The following is a 21,337-nucleotide window of genomic DNA, read 5'->3' as shown; positions in this document are numbered from 1 at the left end:
AAATGATACAGCAGGAGAGATGTTCATTTTCCAGTTTTATCCTTTATTTTCCATTAAACGAGACTCTACAATTTCTATGGCCAAAAATTAAAGATACAAATTACTCCCATGTCAAATCCAATCGTAAAACATATGAATTCCCTTCATCTAAATGAATGGGTGATTAGTAGATTATCAAATGATCAGTCATCTACACTTTCCAAGTCAACATCACTCCTATAGGCTCTATATCACATGTCAGATATTTACTTGTAAATCAAGCAAGTAAATCTAGAATTTGTAGCAATATTCACATCAATACCAAATGTGATATTTTTCATAAAATAAACTAAATATGCACATATCAGAATTCTGGCTGTAATATCGCATCAAATGAGTGGATCGCCTTTATGAAAATACTCATACAGAGCACAAATGTGGCATGCACACACGGTTGCACCAATTGTTTTTCTTTTTTTAACAGAGGTCACAAATGCCCAACATAAATATGAAAATAACAAGTGCATTTCTTTAATCAATAAAATCACATCATATAGCATTTATATTTGTGTAATTTCAAAGTGCAATCTTACTTCCAAAACATTGACATTTGTCAAATATCACTACTTTATGAAATGCTTTATAAAAATCTTTCAAAATCCTATGATGATGTAAATTGACACACTTTTGGTACTAAAAATATAACTCTATCATATTAAGGCTTACCTTACAATATTTCAAAATAAAATTTCGATGACTATGTTTCATATTATATTTCAAAAGTTCTCATACAGTACTGAACATCAGTGTGGATCCTTTGATGAAGCTAAAACAGAAGACAAGGCATATTTGGGATCAATTTTGAAAGGATAATTTCATTGATGTGCATAAATTCTGCTCCCAAAATATTTTCTCTTGAAAGACAATGGTAATTACCAAAGAAATTGAGATATAAGTCAAACCTAAACAGTGCTTTGTTAAAGTGGCCACATTTATGCAGCATAGCTCGACTTTATGAAATACACCACTACTTGCACTTGTAAGTGTATAAACACACTCATTAGCAGTAATCTATATAATAGAGGGAAACCTTGTATTATATAAACTTAAAACAAAGCACTGCTTTTTACAAGGTGAATTAGGTGATCCTGATTTTCCAGTACTTTACTCAGGAGGTACCGTTTGTTTTTGGTTGTTTTTTTTTTTAGTACATTAAGCAGGTAACAGGTATAACGAGGTAAATTCAGCAATTCTGGTCATCTTGTTAAAAACAAGGTTCCCTGTATATGCACAAACTTTCTTACACACACTTCATACCAGAATTGTAGTTTACATGAACTCCAGCATACATCCTATTAGCTCAAAAACCTAAATATGCATGTACATTAACTCACATTTTTGAAGAGCCTGTTGCTAAGAATTGAGTGAAATGCAACATTCAGATCACACTTCAAACTGATCCAAAAATGTTAACTTTGTATAGCTTTCAGTTTTGTATTATAAACAATAACAAGTCATTCACGCTACATATCTCTTTGACATGAATGTACAATCCCTCAACACACATAAATCCAAAAGAAAATGACAAATTTAAATATCTTTAACATCTCTTTCTTTTTTGTAATCATCTGAGCAAAGCACTAAACTAACTAAAAAAAGTTTAGATGTTTGGGTGATGTGTTGCAATTCTCAACACTTCCAGAATTCTTGATTTAAACATTAATGGGTGACAAATTTTTTCACTCACATCATTACACTGCTACACAACTACAACACAGCAAAGGATTATATACTTCAGTAACTCATAAATGATATCTACAATAGAGGTACAGAATCTATATTAATTGACAAACAAAGGCAATCAAGGTAAATGTCACTTGTTTGAAAATCAATACAGAAAAGGACATCTTACATATGCTGTGAGTTAGTACATATAGTTGCTGAAAATAAAACATATTCAAGTATAATCTGTTGAAATCTATTCTTGCAAAAACAGGTCAGTATACTACTCTATGAGAAGTTAATAGATGCAAAGTGTATATAATAAATATATCCAATTTAGTTATTTATGTATAACCTTTTGGTGGCAATTTTGTCTCATTTATGTGAAGCTCACATCAAGAAAACAAAACTGATAATACACACTTTCAGGTGCGAGTTTCTTCACTTTGTCTCTCTCTACAAATTAAATTTGTTAAGATCGCAACTGCTGATCTGTAAATTAACAAACATGTCAGAAAAAAGGAACCAGTGGGACTCGAACCTGTCATCTACTGCTTTCCGGGCAGCGACACTACCATCAGGCTGTCCCTGGTTGCCGGCAGTGACACGATGAACATGGAACAAATAACCAAGCTCCGAAATTCCGACATTGTTATGTTAAGTAGTCCAAGGTGGACAAGGCAAGACAGGTTCGAGTCCCACTGGTTCCTTTTTTCCGACATGTTTGTTACTGTACAGATCAGCAGTTACTATCTTCACAAATTTAATTTGTAGAGGGAGACAAAGTGAAGAAACTCGCACCTAAACCTTCACCCCTCTGAATAATATCTTTCTTTCATTTAAAACACACTTTCTTCTATCATTTGTGAAGTCTAAAACGAAATTTTATACATTGAACAACTGAAATAAAATTTTAGAAATTCAACATGCAACTTGTATTATAAACCTTTACATGACCCAGAGTGGACGAAAGGAAAGACAGATGGTTGGCTGGAAAAATGGACGGATGAAGAGACAACACAACTAAAACATCTTTAACACAGAGACATGGAGGAACAAGAAAAAGAAAGGATAGCTTCAGGAATACAATTAGCTCACAGCTAAAAAACACAAAAGGTATGTGTATATGTAGGACTGCACAGAAAAAAACAGCACACACACACACACAAAAAACAAAACCTTAAAATCAATGACAAACTAAAAATTACAATCAACGACAAACTAAAACTTATCATTGTTTGCAAAAGTTAATAAAAAAGTTTAAAATGATGATGATGATGATGATGATGATGATGATGATGATGATGATGATGATCTATGGCACTAATCAGAGCTTTCAAAAGTAAAATCCCTGCCAATATTCCATATGCAGGTAGGAAATTACTAGCAGTAATTACATTTCTTACAATATCTTAAAGGAAAAAAATGGGAATAAATGAACACATTAGAATGATGGGGTTACATAGCAGATCACTACATTAATTAGATGCTGAAACACAAGTATTAATCACTCATAATTTTATTAAATATTTACAAAGAAATAAACAATTTTTGAAATAAACATATACACCAAGCTGGTTTTGCATAATCTGATGGTGCAATTTCAACACTTCATAAAGCCACTGACTAAATAATAATTCATCAAACGAAAAAAAAAAGCCCATTTATAAACATTACAGGAATGGAAATAGCCATTACAGATATGTGATGATTCAGTACAGGTCAGCTTAGTGTAGGGATAAATCACTTTCTCCTGTCAGAACAGCACAAATAGATTCAAAGCTTTTGGAGTAACTTCAGGCTTCATACTGCCAGAATTGTATGGAATCAGAACCAGTGTGCTGCGATAATATTTTGGTTATCTTTAGCTTTGTTACTCTTAGGCCCGAATACACGAATAAAGGTGGTTTAAATTTAGACTACGGTTTATGCAAATTTCTTCTGTGTAGATGTGCAAGTCAAAGGTACTCCTATTTCATGCGTACCATATTTTAGGCCATGGACTAAATTCAAACCATGGTCTGAATTTAAACCACCCTTGTGAATTCGGACCTTAGAGTAAAACTAGTATGGAATAATCCTTTCTCATTAAGACTTTTACTTTGAGTTCATGTAGCAGGAACCAGTCTGAAATGATCATAGATTAACTTACGACTGTTTACTCTAAACTATTTATGGCATAGGAACCAGTATGAAATGACCCTCACTTACTCAATACAAGTACTTTAAATTCTGAGCTCCACATGTGGTACAAACCAGTATGAAATGATCAAAGATTGGTTTCAGATTGTTCACTCTAACCTCTTCATGGAATAGGAACCAGTATAAAAAATGATCTTTATGCATCTTTATATTTCAATGCCCCACTGAGACGAGTGTGAAGTGGTCCAAGGGTGCGTTCAGACTTGCATCTCGGAGCTCCAGACCGAGCAGGGACCGGTGTGACGCGGCCAGTCTGTGGACTGACACTGGGGGCTGCAGTAGGACTGACGTTTGCACAGTGAACAATTGAACTGACCAACCAGACCGCACACACACAGCTCACTGGCATCTGTGATTTATAGGAAGGAGATAGAACAGCAGGAAAATAGGCAGGGGATAGGGGAATGGAAGTAGAAAGATTAGAATTGATGAAGAATAGAGACAAATCAAAGAAGAACAGAAAGACAAACAAACATACAGACAGACAGATAGCCAAGCACATGCAGGGAGATTATTAAGGAGACAGAAAAAGGAAGTGAGAGAAAATATCAAAAAATTATTTAATTTGAATGAAGGAACAATATATACTGTTTTTGATAACAGGACAAGCTTCAATCTTGTAGTTTTCTGTCTCTCAGATATCTATATGGAAGCATCCTGCATGGATCTGAGGTTATTTGAATGTAAGACATGGCACTTGCTTTTAACTCATCTACATGAAGCATCCTATCACACAAGTGAGCCTAGGCATTGATGTTGCCCCCCCCCCCCCCCCCCCCCCCAAAAAAAAAAAAAAAAAATCATTTCATTTTCACGCATATGCAAACATAAACATATCCAAACCTATACTGAAAAAAAAAAGAATGTTCAAACCCCTGTATTACCAGTACATGTATAGTATACTCATGATTTTTAAAATGATCACCAATTTGCAAAAGTTTTATGGTGCCATTGTTCTGGTTTTACAGTACTTCATCTAATTTCTTTGCGTTGCTATGGCAACACATCTCACCTTGCTCAGAGTGCCAGCGGACAAGGATGATGCGGGCGGATCCATAGCCCTCAGACACAGAGACCCGTTTCTCTTCAGGTGTCTGGTAGTCTTCCAGATTTTCTGCCCTCAGGAACACAAAAGCCTTTTCTTGCAGCTATGGAGTGAGAGAGAGAAAAGAGGTAGATGAATATACAGATTTTCATTGAAATGTTTCAAATTGAAAATACAATGTAACTAGAGAAACACTCTGAGAGCGCAGGCCTCCGCCAAGCAGCTACTTTCCAACGATGATCTTGCTCTTCCATATACATATAGTAGATAAGTGATTTCCACCCATAAGTATGCATGCTGAAAATCACCCGATTTTCCATTATAGAAGTGGTGCACCTCACCTTAGAAGAAATTAGAGCACGCACTTTAGTGCGCATATGCAAACGTCAAAAATGCACAGCTTGAACTCACAAGTTCATTAACCCTACCTGCCAAAATATCCAGAATCCTTCATAAAATCCATCAAAATTCCTGGATCACTACCAAACTTTAATTATCTGTTCTTTGTGTCATTCTCAACCTTTCCTCTAAGTTTCATTAAAATCCGTTCACAACTTTTTAAAGTTATGGTGCACACGGACAAACAAATCAACCAACCAAACAACCAACAAATGCCAATGAAAACATAAACTCCTCGCTTGGTGGAGGTAAAAATTCTCACACCATTACCTCAAACACAGAGTAAAGGAAGACATGTAGTTCTGCGAATTGAAAAAAATTTACATAAGAATATGAGAATGGCAGTGGACAGTTAGGAGTATGTTACCTTTGGTGGAAGGGCATGGGACTTCTTGATGTCCACCCGCAGGTCACTGAGAGTGCCCACCAGGTTGGCTTCTACGTCTCCGAGCTTCTGGAAAGTTCCATCGGGATTCTTGATGTTGATCGGCATGGAGGTGCGGTCCTCGACATCTGAACACAAACCACAATGGCATCAGCATTCATAATATCAAGTGGATAATCTCCTACCTCTCATCTGAGTTTACACTGTGTGCCGCAACAATGCATGTACAGCTGTATGTATACATGATATGCATATCACCAATAAGCACAATTTTGAAAAAAAAAAATCAGTACCACTGTGGTGACTAATATGCTTTGTATCTCACTCTATGTCCATTCAAAGTTTTGTCAGTCACATCCTAATTGATCTTCATCCCACTTTGCCAAAATGAGATCAATCAATGTCACATCCTAATTGATCTTCATCTCACTTTGCCAAAATGAGATCAATCAATGTCACATCCTAATTGATCTTCATCTCACTTTGTCCAAATGAGATCAATCAATAAAATCAAAAATTTTTGAGGTACTCATTTTTAAATTTCTGCTAAGTGTTGGAGACAAAGACAAAACTCTAGAAAAGTGACATAACTTGGTTTGATAAAACTTGACTTTCCTGGATTGGCAAACAAAACTGTTAGATAGTTAAACTTTCTCTTTGAAGTTGAAGTAAGAGCTATCATTCTCTATAGCAAGGTAATTTTGCAGATCCAAAATTCGTATATTTTTTTTGCTTTTGTATCCTGGCATAGCGATAAGCCTGATTTTAGGTCCTCCTCATAAGGAGGTTCCCCTGTACCTTTTTCAATCTGGCCCTCAGTGAAGCCTGGCGGCAAGGCGGTGACCTCCACCTCTGGGGTGCGTCTGGGGCTGTTAGAGTAGGTGCTCCTGGTAGACGCCCGGTCCTCGTCCCTGACCAGCTGAACACTCTTGTTCATTAGTCTGCAACATGGATTTGGGAAGCAGCAAAATCACTGAAAAATGAAAATCTCCATTAGTGATGGTTTAATTATATGATTGCTTTCAGTATTTTAAAATTCAGGTTTTAGTGTATAAAATTTCTAACAGCAATATCACTAAGCGGACATACCTTTTAGCTGAGCTTTAAGCAATTTTACTTGCAATATAAACAACTCCACTGTGAAGTTTTGTCAGACTCAGACTATTAATTGCCAATCAAAGACTGCTTTATGATAAAACATTAAAAAGTTTTAAATGTACAGCAGACACTGCATCATTGGATGACATATAAATAAAGGTGTTGTAAATTAATATGTTGATATATTATTCACTTGTTATGCCCCCCCCAAAAAAAAATGATCAGAATTTGAATATGGTTATAGTAACAGTCATAAATCATACTTTGATCATTTGAACGAAACATCACAAAGGCGAGAGCTTGTAAGTCTGCATGAATCTTACACCTTTTAAAAATGAATGATTTGATAAAATATACATAGCAAATATTGCTCATGGATTGTGAATGTTGCTGGTTGAAATTCAATGGTATAGACAGACTGTAAAAGCAGTGACGATGCAAACTTCCTTGGCCAAGAGAAGGCACTGCTAAAAAGAGGCAATTTTACAAATATGAAATTCCTCAATGAACATGATTACTAGTAAATAGTTGTGTGAAAGCTTCAGAAGATGTATCCATATCTACACCAAAGTTGTTAGATAGCTCTAAGAATAAAGTTTATTGAGTAAGAAGAACCTAAAGATTTTCCGCAGAAGCGCTTCCAGCTGCACCTATTACCTGGTTCCACAGAGTCAAGAGAAGCCTGAACGTTATACTGTATAAACTGTTATTTTTGCGAGGGTTTAATTTCCGCAAATTTCGTGAATCACAATTTTATTGCAAATTCAACAACATGCGAAAATGTCGCCGTGTGATGTAGTAATAGAACATTTATGACTGCGTCGTTGTCAATACGCAAAAACAACATCTCGTGAAATTGTCTATGATCTCCTCATTCGGGAAAATATCTGTACACGAAAATAACAGCTTATACAGTAAATGTGAATGATGCAAATGACTAAACAACATGGCAATGCTGTAACAGCTATCGCTTCATTATGTTTCTACTTACTGCATAAACCAAGGTGCACAAATGTTACACAAAAATACACTCAGGCTGAGAAACAGGTGTCTGCCTCACAAACAGATTTAACACACTGTAATTTACAGTAATAACAATTAACCCATTGAGGACGGCCTGATTTTGCTATAACACGCATTTCCCATAGACACCTGCCCGAGCATTCTTGGGACTTGTCTTCAACGAGTTAAGATAACAATGACTTCAATGCTTATAGCTGATCAGTAGTTACCATGGAGCTGTTATGGTAACCGTATAAGTAACTCCATCTATATATTTGCCCATATTTTTTAATAGTATTTTTCATCTTTTTTATTTTGGATTTTTACAAAATATTCAAAATGCCCATTGGTCCATCAATTGTGACTATTACAAAAGGGACAGGCAATGTGATTTTGGCAGTGATCTGGATTGAAATCTAGATCCAGATCCATTTTTATTTTTTAAGGATGTACACAGTTCTGTGACAGTAGAGACTTGGGTCTTGGTAGAAGTCTGCATACTCCTGAGTGCTTCCAGGTGTTTTATAAAGCCCTTTGTAACATGTGGCTCAGAAGTGCATTTAGAATTTAGACTCCAAATGGAAACACTGTGATAGCCTCTCAGTTCTCAAGTAACTACGATTACATCTACACAGTATACTAAACCAAGCCACAAAACTTCTTCAAAAGCTCCAATATACCACCTGCCACTGACACAAAGATTTTTTGATTGGGTACAGTGGGGAAACAGAGAACGCAATAGCACACTGATAGCATATAATCATGATTTTTGGTCACCAAACAAACATAAAACTGTTAAAAATTGAAATTTTTGCAGTATGAAGATATCGTGCATTTCTTGTGACATGAAACTAGCACAAAAATAAAAGAGTGCCAATTTCTGGCTTACTGCTTTGCTTTTAGTCTTCTTTGTAGTTTTCTTCATATTTGCTAGTCTTGTATGGTCTAATGTTGACCAGTTATCTTGTACCATAGTATGTGCTGTCAAACCATTAACTGTCATGGCAGCAGTGAGCTGTTCAGAGTGCATCAAGCATGCTTAATTATATCGTCTGAAAATTAAAAATGCGCATAATTCAGTCCAGCCCCCCCCCCCCCCCCCCCCCCCCCAGCACCAAATCATCTTGCAAAAATTCCCACTTTTACAGCACATCTCAATCATTTGCAGATACAATCAATGTTTTGACGAGGCACGTTTTGAAGACACTGTTTAGCAATGACATATGGCATACTGTGATTGACTGGTAAGGGGATCTGCTGATGTTTGAACCTCGAAGAGGCATGGATCAGGAGAAATTTGGAACAAAATGGCATCTATGCGGGATGCAAAGACTTTGTATGTAGGCAGAGTAATTGATCTTTGAATATTAACTCTGATAGAACAGCCAGTAGAAAGAATAAATATGAATACTTGTAAATAAACATTTATACACACGAGCAAACATCATACATATAAGATACATATATTTGCACATATATACATATAATATACTTACATATACACTATATAACATGACAAATTGCATGGTAAAATGCGTACTATAATAATAACATTGCAAAATTATACAAATGACAAAACTAAGAAGAGTGGGCTATAATCTCTTTCTCTTTTTTTTTTATTTGGACGACTACTGCATGTTGGAACATGACTGCTATTAGAGATATCCAATTCTCATGCCTCTTCATGACTTACAGCTTTAATTTTGAACTCACAATGATTTTTCACAATGACAAGTACATTGTACACTCAGATCAACTTGAGTTTCAAACATAGGAAGACAATAATGCATCAAGTCAAATGACACAAACATCTGACAGGAAGGCAACTGAATGCTGGGTAATTTGACTTCCACGCAAAGATACATCATTGATGACTGCGCATAATCTCTCAATCACCTCACACCAAATCAGTGGTCAGCTGGTCAGCTGGTCAAAATATCCTCAAAATAAGCCACAGGGCATCTTACAATGACAATGAAAAATTAAGATTTTAGAAAACTTATGACCTTAAAGTGAAAGCTGCCAAGAATCTTTGCCCAGACCACCAGAAACCCCTAAAATTGCCAGAATAATTTAGATTCAGACATTGGAGTGATATTCTTTTCAAATTTGAAATGAAGATTTCCACCATGATTTGAAGTGGAGACCCTCACCATGGAAAACTTACCTTTTTTTCCCCAGTTTTCCCCACTAATGGTTATTCATAAACATGGCATAATGTGTAAAGTCAATAGTAACTTTTTTTTTTATTTAGCTGGCCTACCAGGTTAATGCGTGCTTCATATAATGTGCATTTGTAGCCAGCTAGATCACTGTGACTTATGTACGTTCACAACATGGAAAACAAAACAAAACAAAATGTGAGTTCTGGGAGGTGTAGTAAAATCATGGTTTTTCATTGCAGCTGAACAGTACGGATATATTAACCATTACAACATTGCATATCTTCATGAGAATGTACATTCTGATACATCGGAAGAAATGAAAACGCATTATCTGTGGCCCGATTAAAAAGCTTTATATTATTCTGCAGCAGTCTGGCACTATCCCCTACAAACACCATACATGCCTGCAATACAGTAGAGGCAGAGAGACACCGCGTACATGGAAAAGCGATACACAGAGCGCTAATCTAAAGGAAATTTTACCGGTCAGGCTGTTTTGGGGCCTTCCCCTGGGCACCTTTCTTTTTCCTGCTTGGAAAGAAATGTTAGTCAGAAATGAGGCATCATGCTGTCCATGTCTTCATCATCGAAGAGTTGAATCGAAGGCATAAGGTGCATGGCATCCTTTGAGTCAGTTATATAACAGACTCGTATCACAGTCAATCTGTTATGAATTGTTGATCTTATCATTTCAAGTGAAATCATTCAGAAAACTTTTTTGTTCAATTGTCACTGAGTTGTCATTTTCTTTTATTCTATGAATACTTAGTGAGATTTTGCTTTGATGCACCTGAAATGTATTCAATTCCAGTCACCACTCAGCATTCTATTTCTTAATCACACAAAAAGTATAAGGACATCTACAGTACAATCAGCTTTCTCATCATGATTCAATTTTTCATCTCAATTCCAAATTCATGACATAAACCACACAATAAAATTCACAATATCCACAGAACATTCCACTGTCACAACAATCTCTGCATCTCTCTGCCCACATCACTAAGAATCATCAGGCCCTCCCCTAGCAACCATCTCCACCCACTCAATCATCAGACCCTCCCATGGCAACCATCTCCACCCACTCAATCATCAGACTCTCCCATGGCAACTGTCTCCACCCACTCAATCATCAGACCCTCCCATGGCAACCGTCTCCACCCACTCAATCATCGGACCCTCCCATGGCAACCGTCTCCACCCACTCAATCATCAGACTCTCCCATAGCAACCGTCTCCACCCACTCAATCATCAGACCCTCCCATGGCAACCGTCTCCACCCACTCAATCATCAGACCCTCCCACGGCAACCGTCTCCATCCACTCAATCATCAGACCCTCCCCTAGCAACGGTCTCCAACCAATCACTTACCTGTCATCAAAGAGAAGGGAGGTGTCGCTGGGAGTGAGGAGGAAGGTCCTGCTACCGGTGGGTGAGTCCCTGGCATTCTTTCCCCCATCTTCCTTGGTGACCTCCACCTTGAAAGATGTGTTCTCCATTCCCTCCACTCCTTCCACTCGCTGCAAGGGCATGACCTCTGCCTCTTTGACCTTTGCCCCTGTCCAACCAGAAACCATCCAACAGGGAGTATTCAGAAATGTTTCACTTCATTAGTGTTGCAATAAGGGGGGGGGGGTGGGGAGGAAGGCTAATTACCTTGACCCATTAAGAATGGTTTGATTTTGCTATAATTCTTTTTCCATAGACATTTGCCTGCCTATACTCAGGCCTCGTTAAATCTCTGTTAAAAAAAACAACAACCTATGAGGAGCATCACAAAGTATTTCACACCTTTTATACCTGAAATACTAGGATAACTTTCCAGAATTTCTAGAATATTGAAATATTGATGTTTTCTCATGCATTCTGTAATTAAATTTCAAATGTTCCATGTTAAAGAAGAAATGGTAATATATAAATACAGCCAAAAGGTGTACACACTGATACAAAAATGACGGTACAATATTGTAGGTATAAAGGTACAAGCATATAGATAATGAGTATAATTGTTCATTTATTTTGGTCCAACTCATCACAGATGGCTATGTGTTCTTTCAATGATAAACATCACGGTAGCAAATGATCAAATTCAGCTGAACCTACAGTAAATTTGCGTAGAGCAAACCAGAAGGAGTTGAAATTTTCTAGCTCACAGGCAAGGGTGAGATTTATAAAGTCAAAGTGATGATAATCATTATCACTGGATCCAAATGAAAGAAAACAAAAGGCTAGCTCAGCTGTGGACACCTACCAGACTTCAGGCAGCATTTGAAAATGATGACGATGATTACGACCACCAGGAAGAGTACGACGAGGAGTACGACGATGACAATGGCCCACAGAGGAAAGGGAACAGAGGGAGCCTGAGAAAGACACATGGTGTCAAAAGAAACAGGACAGTGACAAATTTTATGCATGTGAAAGCTTCAACAAACTAAAATATAATCATCTTTCCAGTGTAATGCTTTAGATATGTTACCTGCAGTATGTCTTTCTACAAATGCATTACTCTTATATTCCTGGACTTTGGTTATACCTAGAAAAGACGCAATAATATTCAAATTTACAACATTAGCACAAACATCTACAACTCTCACAATGGCAATTACATCTAAACTTTCACCCATATCCACCAATCTACAGGATAATCTGTAGCACACATAGCTTGGATGATGATGTCATTTATAACCCTAATAACCCTAATCAGGCCAGGCTTTTTTGTCTATGCTAAGACCAGAGGGGGGCGGATCTCGGCCATCAGAGGTGTAATCGTGACGAAATTTGGCATGCGTGACACCCACGTCATAATCTACAAGATTGTGCCTTAATATTTTTTGAAACAGTCAATTTTCAATTTCAATTAATTAATTTTCAAATTAAGCTCAAGATCATATTTTAGCCTAATTAAAAGCATCGAGAGCCTACTTTTTGGTCTGTAAATCTGTTTTGGCATATTCAATAATTGTACATCATAAAACTTCCAAAAGTCATTTCAATTCTTATGTATTTTATTGTTTTTGGAATTTCTTATGTATTTCTTTGTTTTTCAACTTTTGTTTTTTCTGTTTTTTTATTGGAAATTGTCACTGACCACTTTTCTACCATAATTAGCATGAAATTAATCAATGAAAGTGATCAATTGTAAAAGTAATCAGGTTTTTATGACTTTCATGACAGAGCATTGTTTTCCATAGGAAATGTACACAAAATCACAAAATTGTGCCCATTTTGGGGCGACATGCTGTTACAAAAATGGGCGTCGCTTCATAAAAATATGCGCGGGCGGACGTTGCAAATTTGGTCTCGAAAGTTGCGCGAGACTTGAACAAAGAAAGTCAAGAAGCCTTGTGACGAGGTCTTCTCGCGTTACAGAATTACATGTATAGCGCGAAACGTTGAGGCCCCCCCCCCCCCCCACCCCCCGGCCCCTTTAGGGATAAGGCTTATTATAACTTTTGTGAACTCTGACCTGATATCCCAAAGTCCTTTGCATCACTACCTGTTACCATTTCATCTGGATTCATATTCACTTTTGAGGTTTACAGCAGGCTGTTGACAGAATAGGTCTACATCTAAGTGAGATCGAACACTGCTATATGTGCACGTACAGGCCTATTTTACTGTAGTCCCATCCATAGCGTTTATGAGTTTATAGACCACACTAGTCCGTAGAGCACATATCTATAAGTTTTTATTCGATATTTCTTCATATTTGCAAGCATTATTCCCTATGAGTTATACACCATCAGGAAACTTACATTATAAAGATTTCAAAAACTGATAATTGTTTTTCTGTAAAAAGGCTGGATGTTTTTCATACGTAGTTTCTTTTGAATAAGCAATGTGATTACTCATAAATATGTAAATCATATGTAAATATCAAAATCATATGACGTCACATAATTCATGATATGATGGTGATCTACGTCTTATATGAAAGACCATTACTTTCTCTTTCAACTGATTTAAAGTTTTCCATAGTTTTCTTTTCATAAGTGTCGGTGACATCACCTTGAATTTGAGACAGCAAAGTTTCTAGTGAACAGATGTGAAATAGCCTCCGGCACTGACAGCTCATAAACTGTATTACGCGACCGGCGGATATGGGTTAAGTCTTACAGCAATAAAATCAGCTTGAAAACAAGCAAATTTTTAATTGTATGACATTATGTTAAATATATCACAATGTCATGATTGGGTAGAAGAAGGTGTACGAGAATGAGAAAGTAGAAAGGTAAGTCATCCTTAACAATTTCAGCCAATCAAAAGTAAACCATTACCAGCAGAGAACAGTAAAGCAATAATGATTGGCATCTCCCTACAGATCGATGGCCTTCATGATTATAATGTCTACCAATAAATGCTGCCTCTCCAGGGGTGCTGTGTTCAATAATAATAATAATAATAATAATAATAATAATAATAATAACAATACTACTACTACTACTACTACTACTACTACTAATAATAATAATAATAATGATAATAATAACACTACTACTACTACTACTACTACTACTACTAATAATAATAATAATAATAATAATGATAATGTCTTCTTTATCCAGGGTACCCTCTTCAGTGTTGACACTGCTCTACCAGAGGGCCTTGCGATTATCATTACCCCAGTGTTGCCAGGTACCCATTTATACACCTGGGTCAAAAGAGACATAGTGGGTAAAAATATCTTGTCCAAGAACATGAGCACTTGGCGGCAAATCAAATTCCGGTCCTCTGTTTGGGAGTCCGGAGTCTTATCCACATGCCGCAGCGCCCCCAATGATTTCACTTCTAATCAATGACATATCAACCCCCTGGCACTGTACATTCTAATCAAATCTCCCCACAACATTATTCTGTGTTTGAGTGCATCTCCATCAGCTATATTTCATTGCATCGTTTTACCTTCCTGGTGTACTCTTCTCCGTTCACCATGAGAACTGGGTCCGCCTCTAGCCGATGGCCGTCTATCGTCACGACAACATCTCCATTCTGGAGGTCATCAAAGAGCTGCTCAATGGTGGCGTCTGTGTCACCGGTCATGTCAAAGGTCAGGAGGATGGATCCTGTAACAAGAAAACATAATTGTGTTGTCCCACATACTACGTCATCCTATTTAGTTTTAGAGGCACAATTTACCATTTGCAGATGAAACAGAAAATCGGCATTAGTGCTTTAAAATAGTTCTAAAATGTGAGTTAGGGATAGAAACAACCACTGTAAATATCTTGAATCAGTAGAATTGATGTTAAGGATTGCTAAATATACAAAATGTGAACAATAGTCGTAACAAACATTTACAGACTAAACCATCTACAGTTATGGTTTATCGAGAAAAATACTGATATCTCCTGGCTTATATTTTAGGTTTTATTGCGGAAATTTTATATAGTACATGTAGAATGTTTTGTGATACAACTGACCTACACATAGGCATCAAATCAGATATCTCGAACATTTTTAAAATCACTGCTCCCAAAGGTAAACAGGACCTTTAATAGACTGTGGAATTGGCAAAATCTATCCAGCATTGGTTAGACAAAAAAAAAATGTTCTGGTAAGTGACAAATGATGTCCTTGTAATTCGTTTTACAGATTTACTTTATATTTCCAATAGCCATTATGGAGAAACAGTGGAAGTGTTCCTGCCAAATATGTTGAAACAGAGTAGTTTATGGTTTTGCTGATTACATTATTAAAATAAGGCATCAGCATTCTGTTACACTGAAATTTATTCCTGTAAGGTTGTTCCCGATTATCAAATGAGTATTGTATTTCTCAAAATACTTTTGACTCCTGCAGTATACCTGGATTCAGCTGATATATATTTAAATCTAAATGATAGAACTTGTACATATGAGATAAATGAAATGGTTTAATAGATATTCATCAAGTTTATAAGATGTGTCAATTATATATCATTACGGAAGAACATGGTCAATATTGTCTCAAATGAAGGAAGAAGGTCTTGATAATTTTATTAGTACAGCCAGGGTAAATTTAACAGAAATATGATGAATGTTGCATGAAAATCATCTCACCTTCTGAAAGCTCAAAGTCGAAAACGGTGACGTTGGTGTACCGGTAGGCCACTTTGTTCCTGAATATTAAGATGAAAGTGCTTTCTTTTCCTTCGACAATAGAGTAGTCCGAGTCAAACCTGATCTGCACCTCGACAGCTTCTCCAGTATATGGGACTGAGGATCTGTCGACGACATCGAAGGGATCAAGCTGGACGGAGAAAGAGTAATCATCCGTGCCACTGGCAGCCACATCAACATTGAGGACATAGCTGTAGCCCGCTTCATCAATGACCAGATCGGGGAATGTAGCTTGACCAGTCGCGAGGTCCACTGTCGCAGTTGTTTGACCGGAGATTTGACCTCTGTAGTATGATGGCTGGTACAGTGAGACCGTGGCAGTCCAGTTGTTGAAGCCCTGAATACATGGTTGATAATCAAATTAATGAGAAATTATTCATGACATGATTACGAGTCCGTCCAGCTTATGAAGACTGACATTACATCCATGACAATATATTGTACCTACAAGCAAACTCAGCAAAGCAATACATGGTATCCCTGCAGAAAACTCTCTATTCACTAGAAACTATCAATTTGATGTATGTTGTTCAATATTTAATGCCTATGTCTATTTATTTTCATTTCCTACAAATCAGTTGCCTCTATTTCTGTTGAGCACTCATTTTGCTCCCCTTGCCGTTTGACCTCTGACCTTTGATAAAAGCCAGACTTCTCATAAGTAAAGATCCCTCTTTTTTTCCTGATCATCTCACACCTGGATATTACGGTGCAAGTATACACAAATAATGTTAATTCGTTGTAGACTAATCCCGAAAATACTCGGGCAGGCATCTATGGGAAATATGTGTTGAAGCAAAATCAGCCTTTCCTCAACGGGTCAATGTCATGCTTTACAGTAAAGGCTTTGATATTGTTCATGCATGTACTGACAATAAAAATATCTTGACATCTTCAAGACACTCACAGATTCATACAAATCGGTGGCAGCCTGGTTTGAAGCCACATCGCGGATCTCCACCACCACTTCAAAAGCCTCGTTGAGAATCTTGTCGCCCTCTCCGCCGTCAACCTCCACAGCGGTCAGCCTCCTGGGAGTGACCGTGAACTCGGCTGACCGGACGGACGACAGCGGAGAGACTTCCGGCCGGGTGATCGAGTACTCCAGCACGTAGCCACTGCCCTGCTTGTCCACTGCCAGGTTGGTGAAGTTTGCCCAGCCGTCCTGGAAAGGCAGGGTGACGTTGCCAAGGAGCTGACCAGTGACCCCGTCTGGCTGCTGGATGATGGCAGCAGTCAGCAGCCATGGGCTTGAAGAGTGACCAAGAGCTGTCACCAAGTTGCCCTACGGATATTGGGTTTCAACCAATTCAAACAAATAGTTCAGATCTATCAGACAATTTTTTTTTTCATCCTTCTTCTGTTACTTAATTGATTAGATTTGCCTCACTATGCTTTCCACATATCTTCTTTAGGATGGATTTTATTAATTTGGATAAATAACCAGTCCCTGCTGCATGTTATAAGGATTAAAATCAGCACTAGCTGTCAGGCCAAAGCTTGGTGGTCTAGTGGATGAGACACCTGTCCAGTGATAAAGAGGTTGTAGGTTTTATTCCTGCCTGAGGATGTATGGCCATTAATCTTTATAAATGGCTATACTACTAAACACTAATTCAATGCTTTTTTACATCAATGAAAGGCATATAAATTGTCGATCAGTTTCAGTCACTGACAAACTGACATATTACGCAAGGAGCAATTTGATACCATAAGCAGAATCTTCGCCCCAAACTTCAAATGTAAATGGAAAATGAGAAATGTAGATATAGCTGCTGTACTGCATACAACACTCATTTTCTCTTTCCCGCTAGTACGACTTTAAACAGCATCTTTATATTTACCTTTTTGGAATACCAGTATTTTGCTCTTGTTGCACAGTTCATTTGAATTCAGTTTTACTCACTAGTTACCAAAGATGTGGTAAAAGGAACCATTTTACTATGAATGGTATTTGGAATAGCATCTTGTTTTACAATGTGATGCTTTACCTCTTGATCCACCACTTTGATGCTTGGTTGCTGCGAGAGGGGTGCAAATTCACTCCCCTCTGCTGGCTCCCTAACAATGACGAGGGCAGTGGGGGTAAGGTAAACCACTGGCTGTCCGTTCTCGGCTTGTTCTGCCGCTTCCTCTGCAGCTTGTCTTTCAGCAAACCTGAAAAAAAAGAGAAAAAGATACCACCTTGAATTTAACTGAATTTATTGTCATATTTCATAACAAAAAATACAATACATATCACTGGGCAAACAATATTAACCCATTAAAGACTAGTCCTGAGTATACTCGAGCAGTTTCCATTGGAAATGTATGTTGTAGCAAAAGCAGCCCATCCTGAACAGGTTAAAACCATCAAACTATGATTCAATATACAGAAACCTACTACAGTGGTAGATGCAATGATGTATGAGCAGGTGATTAATACAAGGTTACATTTAAATCAATGTAAGACAAAACAAAGCTTGAAGTCTATCGCAAAGAAACGTGTGAAATATGACAAAATCAACTAAGGCACTGTTTGTAAAGTATCAGTCAGTTCCTACAGGTGACTGTGTCCTTAGATTACATAATATCGTCTGTTGAGAATGAGAAGGGCTTTTAATAAGTCTTCTCGAACACTATGGGTTTTGTGGTCACTTAACGCCCTTATCATTCTCAACCGACGATATAATATTATTAATATATATATCATCTGTAAGGATCTTAATAGCCCTTTAACAGGTGTCTCTGATAATTTTCACCGTGCTATAAGTCTTGTACATCGCACATTTTACGATTTTCAATCATGACATTCATTGTGAGAAGGAATGAGAAGAGAAAATCTGGCACGATGCTCTTCCTAAATTTTCATTGCAAATATTCTGACAAAACAAAAACTCAACATTTGAGGAATGTGGTGCAGACACAAGGAAGAAAAAAACTGGCACCTAAACTGCTATCATGCACAGGTTGTTTGTACTCTGACATTGAAAATTGACAGCGTCACATAGACAACCCATCATGCAGCAACGAAACATTTTCTGTCCACGATCTCCAAACTTTACTTTAGGACATTGCCAGTCTATAAAAGACACCTCTCCATTCGATTCATGCTCCACCGGACTCACGTTTCGTTGCCGCTGGATGGTCCTCCCGTCTCATTGGTGGCACGGACTCCGCCCGTGGGGTCAACAGGTTCGGCTACGGGGTCTGTCATGGCCAGAGTGGAGATGGAGATGTTGAGGTCACCTCCGAGGTCACCTTCCTGGAACTTGTCCACCAAAGTCTCCTGGAGGCTGACCAGGCTGTCGTAGTCCAAGTCATCGTCTGCAGTTCAAGAATGATGATTAAAGAATTCTAGACACTCAAAATTCCTCTAAAAGACACTTAGTCACAACTTACGATATCTGACTCCACCGACATGAAGATTTCAATAATGGCCGCCATCTGATAAGGGGTCGCATTAAGGAGAGAACTTCTACCTTGATGAGATAAAAATTCATATTCAAATTTGTATTTACTGAGGTGGAGCATGGGACAAAAATGTGGGAATCATCATGGTGCTTCGGTTACTTATTGCCTTTGCATTTTTGTTGTGAATAAAAATGAATGATTGACTGACTGACTGACTGACTGACTGATTGACTGAAGGAATGAATGAAATTAACGAATGCATGAATGGATGAATGAATGAACGGAAGGAATGAATGAAATCGAATGAATGCATGAATGAATGAATGAATGAATGAATAAATGAATGAATAAAATGACTGAATTAACAAATGAAATGAATGCACAAATAAATGAATGAATGAATGAATGGAATGACCGACTGACTGAAGGAAATGAATGTATTAATGATGAATGATTGTATGACTGAATGAATGAATGAAATAGAATGAATGAATGCATGAATGCATAAAGGAATGAAAGAAAGAAAGAATGAATGAATGAATGAATGAATGAATGAATGAATGAATGAATGAATGAATGAATGAATGAATGAATGAATGAATGAATGAATGAATAAATGAATCATACCTCCTTGTGTTGGTGTAGCCCCTGTGGTATTGGAAGTGGTGGTGGTGTTGGCAGTGCCATTGACCGTGACGGGGTTGCTGATTTCGATGACCACCTCAGCCTGACCATCAGCTGCCCTGCGCCTCCTCCTGCTGTCTTCACGTACGATGTCCACGATGCGTATCTTGCTGGGATGGATGTTAAGCAGCGCTGCCAGATTCGCCCGCAGGTTTTCCTCGAAGAAGTCATCTATGCTAACTGCAGGGACGCCAAAGGTTACCGTGACAACTGGCACCGTCTTGATATCGACGCGCCCCGGTCCCGCCAGCACAAAGTAGAGGATCTTGGTGTCCCGGTCGAAGTAGTTCTCTCCGTTGAGGCGGGAGGTGGTAGAAGGTCGGAATTCACCTTTGGACTGGGGCTTTCTTAGCTGAAGCTCCCCACCAACAAACTCACCATTGTTGGGGACGATGTAAATACCCCTGCTGTATACATCCAAGCGCTGTGGGTTGGCGTACCATATCCCGACCACGAGGCCCTGGAGTAGGATGAAACATGAAACATGGCAGGCTATAGTATTAATGTTCATAGATTTTTGGAGAAGCGAATGTCTATTTTCTTTTTAATTTGTTTTTTACACCTTTCTCCAGCAACCATGACATAACTTAGATAGTCTCCACAATCCATAACATTATCACCTTTTAACCCTTTTTGTGCCATGGACTGTGGGCAGTGTACATCACAGTGGGGTTTACTGTGCCAATAAGCACTCAAAACACACAGAGGGTCAAAACAAAAATCTGGTTGTTATACTGATACAGTACTCTCCGCGTAATCGGGTAGGCTATGGGCAGAGCATTTCTTACCTGATTAAGCGGAGTACCCGACTAACAGAAGAACACGTCTCATTCACAATTGACACACATGTGTATTTGCATGCATTGTACACTGCACCAAACACCTACACTGTTTGCTTAACCCGCGTGCTTGCACGGCATATTAGACATACCTTACACTTGCTCAGTCACGAGCAATAATTTACACTCTTTTTATGGACAAATATGTCTTCAGAAAACTGTCGTTTGACTACAGACTCCTTGCTAACACGCAGGCGTTTTCCGAAATGAACACATCTCTTTGCGTGAACTAGTCATGTAGAACGTTCGGGTTACTTTTCAAGAAGTGACTGGGGAAAAGCAAAATTATGGAGCTGGTGCATGGTCTGATTTTCGTTGCAA

At 38.0% G+C, this 21,337-nt stretch overlaps 1 protein-coding gene across 1 annotated transcript in view; it reads right to left on the bottom strand.

Moving 5' to 3' along the window:
• Positions 1 to 4,100: 4,100 nt before the first annotated feature.
• LOC139739942 (fibrocystin-L-like) overlaps positions 4,101 to 21,337 on the bottom strand; it is a 134,934-nt gene continuing 117,697 nt past the window's right edge. The window contains exons 53-64 of the mRNA XM_071650541.1: positions 20,121 to 20,637; positions 19,208 to 19,406; positions 18,092 to 18,257; positions 17,008 to 17,385; positions 16,041 to 16,437; positions 14,905 to 15,065; positions 12,251 to 12,362; positions 11,371 to 11,557; positions 6,531 to 6,673; positions 5,715 to 5,860; positions 4,916 to 5,051; positions 4,101 to 4,252 (exon numbers count right to left, since the gene is read on the bottom strand). Of these exons, the coding sequence (XP_071506642.1) occupies positions 4,101 to 4,252; positions 4,916 to 5,051; positions 5,715 to 5,860; positions 6,531 to 6,673; positions 11,371 to 11,557; positions 12,251 to 12,362; positions 14,905 to 15,065; positions 16,041 to 16,437; positions 17,008 to 17,385; positions 18,092 to 18,257; positions 19,208 to 19,406; positions 20,121 to 20,637 (2,694 nt within the window). The remainder of the gene's footprint in view (positions 4,253 to 4,915; positions 5,052 to 5,714; positions 5,861 to 6,530; positions 6,674 to 11,370; positions 11,558 to 12,250; positions 12,363 to 14,904; positions 15,066 to 16,040; positions 16,438 to 17,007; positions 17,386 to 18,091; positions 18,258 to 19,207; positions 19,407 to 20,120; positions 20,638 to 21,337) is intronic.

Source organism: Diadema antillarum, unplaced genomic scaffold, assembly GCF_040938485.1.
Source record: "Diadema antillarum isolate AM-2024a unplaced genomic scaffold, OU_Dant_1.0 seq00000821_RagTag, whole genome shotgun sequence".
Classification (NCBI taxonomy): domain Eukaryota; kingdom Metazoa; phylum Echinodermata; class Echinoidea; order Diadematoida; family Diadematidae; genus Diadema; species Diadema antillarum.
The sequence above is the reverse complement of the archived record's forward strand: the minus strand, read 5'-3'. Positions and strand labels throughout refer to the sequence as shown.